This window comes from Rhinolophus sinicus, chromosome 15 (assembly GCF_057876585.1).
Source record: "Rhinolophus sinicus isolate RSI-liver-muscle chromosome 15, RSI-T2T, whole genome shotgun sequence".
Classification (NCBI taxonomy): domain Eukaryota; kingdom Metazoa; phylum Chordata; class Mammalia; order Chiroptera; family Rhinolophidae; genus Rhinolophus; species Rhinolophus sinicus.
This window is the reverse complement of record NC_142515.1, coordinates 78,254,065-78,262,810: the sequence shown is the minus strand read 5'-3', so window position 1 is coordinate 78,262,810 and position 8,746 is coordinate 78,254,065. Positions and strand designations below refer to the sequence as shown.

At 46.5% G+C, this 8,746-nt stretch overlaps 1 protein-coding gene across 5 annotated transcripts in view; it reads right to left on the bottom strand.

The window, feature by feature from the left end:
- Window positions 1-235: 235 nt before the first annotated feature.
- The window catches only part of INSR (insulin receptor), a 129,510-nt gene continuing 120,999 nt past the window's right edge, over window positions 236-8,746 (bottom strand). For 4 of the 5 annotated variants that reach the window (XM_019757592.3, XM_019757590.3, XM_019757594.3 and 1 more), the window contains 3 exons: window positions 7,923-8,052; window positions 7,455-7,589; window positions 236-5,332 (listed from right to left, as the gene is read on the bottom strand). In XM_019757592.3, coding sequence (XP_019613151.3) covers window positions 4,990-5,332; window positions 7,455-7,589; window positions 7,923-8,052 — 608 coding nt within the window. In that variant the 3' untranslated portion in view covers window positions 236-4,989. The remainder of the gene's footprint in view (window positions 5,333-7,454; window positions 7,590-7,922; window positions 8,053-8,746) is intronic. The other variant, XM_074337762.2, reaches the window with a different exon arrangement.

The following is an 8,746-nucleotide window of genomic DNA, read 5'->3' as shown; positions in this document are numbered from 1 at the left end:
TATGGAAACAGGTCATTTAAACCTATACAGGTAGGTACCAGCGGATCATCAGCCCTGTTGGTGACAATATTTAACCTCCTGCTTCGTTGCTTTGAAGAACCTAGGGGTTTGTCCCCTCTTGAGACAGGTACCCACAACTTCCCGGGAGATTTCCCTTAACACAGTCGTCCCCACCCCCCGCCATAGCCCCACACAATTCACAGGTACTTGCTTGGACACCACACAAAAACAAGAGTATTCTCAGATAATTTATTCACAATTTTCATATAAACAGGTAATTATCCCGTATTTTACATGCAGAGCAATTTCGATATTCCCCTCCCCACCCCAACCCCACAAAGGCATATTCTGTACATGGCGCTACTTGGCTCTTGTAGGAAAACATTGAAAAAAATAACAATTGAGCTTTTGGTGGGTTTTGTGTTTCTGAGTTGTTTTCCGCATAAGGCGAGGCACATTTGATCCTGCAAGGCTGACGGCAGACAGGAGGTGTCTACTGCTGACACGCAGGGCTGATACCTCCCCAGGCATACAAAGCAGGATGACTACAGAAGCCATTTATCAACGTGTCGTGAACACACACTCCTGTTGGGGGCTACTCCTTCCTTCTCAGATGTGACCAAGAGGCTCTGACTCATGATCTGGTTTTAAACAAGGACTTTTAGGGCGACACCCAAATAAAAATCTGGCTGGAGGTTGGTTCTGGGCGTTGACTGCTATCGGAAGGTGACAGTGAGCTCAAAAAGTCATTGTTTCCCTCTGTTTTTTCCCTCTATTTCTGGGGGACCTTAAGGAAACATTTGCCTTCAGTTGCAGCCCCTGAACGCACATCACATTCTCTTGTGTGTTTGAAAAGAACACATGCCGATCTGCTCCTTCCATTCCCAACCTCACCTCTGGTGTAAATCAATACTCTGAAGAACATTCTGGAAGGTTTTCTAAAGGGACACCATTCTATGTGCACCATTTATACACAATCACCATGTCCTCATTTCCCACCCCCAACAAAACCATAATTTCTGAATAGCCTGAGGAGTCAAGGACCCACCAAGTGGCATCTGAAAAATTTTAACCCCAAACTTCCATCAAAGTAGAAAAAGTTTTGTCATTGGGACTACAGCACATCCAGTCACTTACCCGGGTGGCTAGCATGGACCACGCTCTGACGGCATTCCTGCCCATGGACCAAAGTTATGACGGCTGCAAACAAACACCTCCCAACCCAACAAACACCTTTCATGGCAGCCTGCCTGCTCTTGTGGGAGGCAGTCAGAGATCCGTCCACCAGGTGGCAGCAGTCTCCAGTAGTCACGGGCTGGGTGTGCAGACCCTTGCATCAATTCCACATTTTCTCTCAGCTGTGCTCAACATCTAGCATGAGAACCAGCAGCATTTCTCCCTTTCTACCAACTCAAAATGACAGCAAAGCACCCAGGACAGCTCCCAGAAATGAGCATTTCCAGACGTGTGTTTGATATCACTGGTCCAGGATGTGTTTGGTCTTCTCCTCCCGGAAGAAGAAACTACTCCGCGGATGTCACCACATGACTGAAAGGGTTTTCATAATAGTGAGACATCTTTAAAAACAAACAACAAAAAGGGTCCACCTAAGCCGGCTTTGTTGCTTTTTTCAGCAAGTCATCACGACAACCTCCCAGGACAACCATGATTTTCTAGGACCCAATCCTATTGTTACAGAGTCAACATTATCTCACACAAAAGGAGGTATGTGACCCAATGACTCCTCATTCTTCTCACTGCAACAGCAGAGACAGCTAAATAAAGTCTGTGACATCCCGTTTACACGGGGGACCCAGCACTCTACCCTACCTCTCCAGGACAAGCGGAGAGAGGTGAGTCTCCAGGGCATTGCCTAAAAGTATGACAAGGGCGGTGAGGTTTGGCAAGAGTGACAGTGGCCCTGCTGGCCCTTCCCAGATTTACACACAGGTTCTCGTAAACCCCACAGATCTAACAATATTGGCTTGAGGTGAACCAAACGACAACCTGGGGGCCCAACGTTTCGTTGCTAAAAAAGTGTGTTCAGCACGCTGGTGGGTTTCGGGTTGGGATTTCTCAAGACGCCCCCTTCCCACTCGGAGAATAAAATGAGACACTGCAGTGGGTGCTTATGTGTGAGGTGCCCATGAGTGTGATTTGATCCACACACACCCCCCACCAAACAGCATTTCAGCCTGAAAAGAGTGGGACTGAGCCATGGGGCGGGCAGGGTAAGTTGGTGTTCACTTGGCGGGGATGCAGGCAGACAGGGTTGGGGGGCGGTGGGGGTGGGCGGGTGGTGCTGGTTCTGTACCGAGGCCTGCTGTACCTGGCAGGAGATGGATGGAGCGACCGCTCCTCACCAAAGGAGGGCAGCTCGTGCCTGGGTGCCCCACACATCAGACACACCACCATGGACTGAAACCAAGTGTCAATGGAGGGAGAATTAAAAAAAAAAAAAAAAAAAAAAAAAAAAAAAAAAACGAAGATTACAATCAGAGAAGAATATTATCTGCCAGAAAAAGGATCTATGCTCACAGAAGGCCACACTTTATCCCAAATCCCTCCCTCAAAATTCTTTCTGGTCCCTGGCATTCGGAATCAGCTGATATGGATTTTCCCTGATTCGGATCGGATCCAGGCAGAATTCTGAAGTCTCGGAGGTGTCCATTGAACCACATCCTAACAATACACTGAGGTAGACTGTGCTGGAAAAAAAAATTGTTGCCCCACATTCACCTGTTTATTTTTCTTTGATAAAAATTTACATGCGCTCCATTTTTTACGAAAGTGATTTTTACAGTGATTTTATATATTAAAATAAATACTTTTCCCCCTAATATAAGAAAACCTTTCTGAATTAGAAAAATGTGAAAATTGCTGCTAGTGCAGTCTACGACCACTACAAATTTACTATGAAAAGAACTAAATACCTAGACCTACATGTTCTTTTAATTTACGTACAGACCCTCTTCTATGTACAAAGTAAATTTGGCGAAAATAATTTCGGAACTCTTACTCCTTGTACCCAATCACGGAGGCTCCCAAGAAATATTTCACACGCTGTAATTTCTCAAATCATATAAATAAGAGAGCAATAGGCAATTGGGATTTGTGTCTACCTGTGTTTTCAATCAGGGACTGAGAAGGTTCGGAGGTCGCCACTGTGTTTCTCTACCCGTTCTTAAGCCCACAACTCTTAAGAGAAGAAGAGGAGGAGGAAACCATCAAAAACCTTGAGGAAATGCACTCAGGGAGAATCAGGGTGATGGTTTTGATGAACCAAAGTAAGGGGTTCACTGTGTTTCTTAATTGAGCAGCCGGGGTTCTTTCCCTCCAAAGGAAAAAACTGTGAATTCAGCCAGTTCGGAAGTTCTGGGGAGCGTGGAGGTCCTTAGCAGTGTCTCCTCCAGGCTCTACTCTCTTAGGGATTGCAACGTCGTAAGCACCTGAGAATTCGGCTCAGGCCCCACACCTGGCCCAGCTGAGGTCACGGCACAGAGCAGCTTCTGGGAGGTCAGTTCTGAGGACAGTCGGATGCTCTGAGGACAGAGGGGCCCGACAGGTGCATCTCACTTCACACTGTTCAGTGTTCTCCAAGTCCATTCGTGCTGTCACACTTGGGGATCTGATTTTGTCATGTCTGCACAATAACTGTAAGATGTGCACACCCAGTTGAGGAAGAGCGAGAGGTACACACAGGGAACCAGGGGATCCCAGAGCCACAAGTGTGTTCGAAGGCGGGGCTCAGCTCCAGGTGGCTGCCAGCTTACCTAAGCATCCATCAAACCCAACTGTCCACATCCTCAGGGTGGCCTCGCGATGTCCAAAAGGGTTAGCAGCGAATGTGGCTTTATTCCCAGAAAAATGGATGCCTCGAAGACCAAGCAAAGAGGCCAGGGGTGCCTTGTCCCCCATCCCCACACAGGCAGACCGACCCACCAGCCCTCCCCCCACCCTGGGAAATAGTCAATAACTTATTAGGCTGATTGGAGATTTTTAAAAAATTAAATATGTTACAAATATATTCTCAAAACTCTTTAAAATCTCGGTTCTTTTTTTTTTTTTTTTTCTTTTTTTTTCCTTTTTTATGTCCTGGCTTTGTTTGGTCTTGAAAAGATCCATTATCACTCCAAACCACTCCCTTGGCTCCCGGAAAACCATTTTTCACCAAAGTTAAGGAAGAGAAGACTCCTGAGGCTAGATTGGGGCACAAGAAGAATCAGTGAGGGCACAGTCTCCCAGAGAAGAAGAAGGAAGGAGCTGGGGACCCGGGCGCTCACACACTCGAGAGAAGCAGAACCTTCATGAGCCAATCCCCAAGTGTCAACTCAGCGTGAGTGCTTTGCACACACGCACACACACACACGCACACACACACACCAACTGTGTCTACCGTGGACAGACACACGCACACTGGGACTGCAGATCCTTATCAAAAGTACAAAAGCAGCAGCTATTGGTCAATTTGAGGAACTGATTTTGTGAAGGAAAAAAAAAAAAATTCTTCAGCCTGGATGAGGAAAACCTTCCGAAAGCCCACGTCCTAAAGCTTGGAATTCTACTGGAACAGGGTTTGTTTCTTCTTTCTTTCAAACTTTTGTTCCACAAACAAGTTTTATGTTTTATACTGTAGCTCAGACACCAGCCAAAAAAAAAAGAAAAAAGAAAAGAAAAAATTGTAAAAACAGGTGCTTTCTTTCAACCGACTACAAAAAGAAGTCACACCCTGGCTTAACCCTGCGGCTGCCCGCAAGGACAGCGGCCGTGGACAGCCCTTCCCTCTATGTTCACAGTTACATCCTCTGAGGACTAGTCTAACTGGCAATCAATCAGATGTGTTTTAAGTCATACTACAAACAGAAATGGAGAGTAATGATCTCTGAGCTCCGCTGGACACTGGCAGAGTCGTGGGAAAATCCTGAGTTTTCTGGAGGCCTTCAAACCAGAGGAGAGTGAAGTCGGGACCCTTACCCCAAACAGGTGCTGTTAGGAAGGATTGGACCGTGGCAGAGTCAGGATGCGTCCGTTTTTCTTGCCCCCATTCATGTGGGTGTAGGGGATGTGTTCCTCGTAATTCCGCTTCAGCCCCAACGAGGACCCTCCGTCCTCCTCCCTCTGAGAGTGTGAGGACCGGTCCAGGGGGACGCTCTCCATGTCCTCAAACTCCATTTCCAATTCCTCGCTCTCGGGTGCCTTGTTCTCCTCACTGTGGAAGAAGGAAACTTCCGGAAAGCTTGGGTGCAGGTCGTCCTTGAGCAGGTCGACGATCTCCAGGAAGGTCGGCCGCATCTTGGGGTTGAACTGCCAGCACATGCGCATGAGTTCAGTGCTATGGGACAGGGGGACATGGGGGGGATCAGTCAGGTGCCCAGCCAAGCAGCCCCCACCTCACCCCGGGGACCCACACACACTGATGGCAAGTGTTCATTTCAGACAGCGGCACATGTGCAGGTAACAGTCAAGCAGAAGCAGCAATTGTGTAGGAGCTGAAAGATGGTTTTGAGAAGAGATCCAAAGGGGCTGCCTCTTCCTAAAACCTGATCAAGAAGGGCCCCTCCTGATGACACATGTTGCAGACCACAGCTCCTCATTTTATCCATCCCTGCACCTGACAGCTGCAACTGTGTGGATGGAACCCAGTGGGCCAGCTCTGAGTGGCCGTCCTGCCCTCACTCTCTCGAGGATGGTGTGAGAGTGACATGACCTTACTGAGCCAACAGCACGCAGCATAGGCTCCGAGGGCTTGGCATTTCCATGTTACCTCTTTCTTTCCCCACCATAACTCCTTCCAGGGCAGGGGATGGCAAAATTCAGCCCCTAGACCAAACCGGGCCCCCTGAGTGTTTTTATAAATAAAGTTTTATTGGCACACCATTACACCATTCATTTATGGATTGCCTGTGGCTTCCTTCCAGCTACAGCAGAAGAGTTGAGGAGCTGTGACAGAGCCACGTGGCCCACAAAGTTAACAATACTTACCATATGGCCCTTTACAGAAGTTTGCACACCCCTGGCCTAGGACCTACTGAGTTTCCTGGTCCAGAACCACCGCTGGCTGCTAATTGGCTAGGAAATGGCCTCCATGAGTCAATGTTGAGCAATATTTTGCTCAGAGATTCTAAATAACTCTGCGTTGTACTTTTTTTTTCATATGAGGTCTCTTTAGACTAGGTTTTCTAAGTTGATGTCTTATTCTTTTGGGGATGAAGCCTAAAAATGCCTATGGATTTTTCAAGAGGTCAAACTTTTTTCTTAAGAAATACTGATAAAGGACTCTAGATGTAATAAATGTTCGTTGTAAAAAAAATTTAAAAACACCCAAAAATACAGAGAAAATGCAGCTCGCACACCATTCTCTGGTCTTTTCTATCTTGAGATATTTGGAAATGTAATATTCACCTGCTTTTTCCACTTAATATTTTAACATAGGCTTATCCACCAAGCTATAAAATATTTTAAGCATCATTGGAAATTTCAATTGCTACGTCATATTAATGTATCGATTTACTTGGTAATTCTCATATTGTTGGATGTTTAGATCATCTCCATTTTTTTGAGACTTTAAATAACATTGCTCTGAGTAGCTCTTACAACAGGGTGATAGGAATGGTTATCTAGCCATACCATTGCTAACACTGAATGTTAAAACTCACCCTCTCTTCCTTCCTTCCTTCCGTTCTTCCTTCCTTCCTTCCTTCCTTCCTTCCTTCCTTCCTTCCTTCCTTCCTTCCTTCTTTCCTTCCTTCCTTCCTTCCTTCCTTCCTTCCTTCCTTCCTTCCTTCCTTCCTTCTTTCCCGTCTCTTTCCCTCCATTATTCCCTCCCTTCCTCCCTTCCTTCCTTCATTTGCTAATTTAGGAAGATGGCACTTCCCTTTATTTTACTTTATAATTATTGGACTATTAGTACAGCTAAATGATTTTGCAAGTGTTTAATGGTGTGCGCGGGTGTGTTGTCCATTTGGTCCCATAACAAATATTTAAAATGAAAATTTGGGGGGGAGTCTGTAATACATATCCCTAATAAAGTTTTCTTAATGTGTGTGCTTAGTGACTTATTTTTTTCTAATATTAATGAGACATAACTGAATATAACATGGTAGTAGTTTCTTGACAAAATTTTAAGTGTATAAAGAATAGACAGTTAAATATAAGTTTTCCACCCCAGTTCCTCAGTTCCCTTCTCCCAAAGTAACCAGTACTGTGGGGTTTCTGGTACAACCTTCCAAAGACATGATATGTAGAAAAGCATACATGTAAAGATATAATATGCAAGTACAAGCATGCATGTAGACATGAGATGCACACACAGTGTGTGAGCAAAGATATGATGTGCAAACAATAAGCACACATGCAGACATGATATGCAGACACAAGTGTGCATGCAAAGATACAACAGGCAAACAAGCATGCATGAAAAAGGCAACACCTGTTTAACCCCTTTCTGCACTTACAGTCTATCTGGACAGTTGTCAGGTTGATCCAAATACCCTCCATCCATGACAAATTTCAACACCTGCTCATTAGACAGGCCTTGGTAAGGCTGTTCTGCCAAGCTGGTGATTTCCCAAAGGACCACACCAAAGGACCTGCCAACAGTTGAGAGGAGTAACAAAGAAGCTATTAAAATACACACACACACACACACACACACACACACACACACACACACCTTCTAGGTTTACTAGAACCTAGCTGTCAGTGAATTAAACAATTCATGCTGTGTTCAGAAACACCTATAAGATTAGTCTCAACTGGAATGGAATAGCTGCCATCTAGGAATCCTCACAAATGACATCCCCTTCATTTTCTTGACGGAGAGGCCATGAGAAGGCAGGTTTTGACTGCCCCTCTTACTCATAGCAGTGGAGCAACCTGGAATTCAAGCCCCGCATTCTGTCGCCAACCCACGCACGACTCACCACATGTCGGAAGAAGTGGTGAAGACCCCGTCCTTCAGGGATTCGGGTGCCATCCACCGCACGGGGAGTAGACCCTTGCCCCCTTTCCGGTAGTAATCCGTTTCGTAGATGTCTCTGGTCATTCCAAAGTCTGACAACAAACAGTTCACACGCTCTTACCCTTCAGCCTGTGGCCCAGGTGTCTGCCATTTTCACTGCCCCACCCCTTGTAGAGCCCTCAGATGGGCTCACCTGCCCCAGGTGTGTGCTCCCTGGGTGGATATTAAATTCAGGAATGGATTCTGAGGATGCTCATGGGAATGTGGGGGGAAAGGATGGGCCACCATTTAAAGGGAAGGAAAAAGAACCACCAAGTGGCAAGGCAGTGATGTTCTGGCCCAGAGCTTGGAAATCCCTTTCTCAGAAACGTTTCCTTACCACGTACGACTCACAGGCAATCTAAACCGAACTTCTGACTCTCTGCAGCCAACCTACTATTCCCCATTGGACGTGGCCCCACCTAACAGCCAACTGCCCCACCAGGAACCCAGGGTTGGGTCCTCCTGTGACCACCCCCTTTCCTCATACCCCACATCCAATACAGCGACAAGTCCTGCCCCCTCTCCCTCCACATCCCTCTCTAATGATCTATTCCTCTCCACCGCCCTGGCCCCACTCAGACCCACTATCCTCTCACCTGCAGGCCCCTCTCTCCATCTAGACCTGGACAGCCCAGTGCCCAGGAGAAGCTACATAAACAGGATGACATCACTGCTTCTCTTGCTGACGTAGGATAATGTGTTTGGGAGTTATAAATAGGATAACATCACTTCTTGCTTCCCACT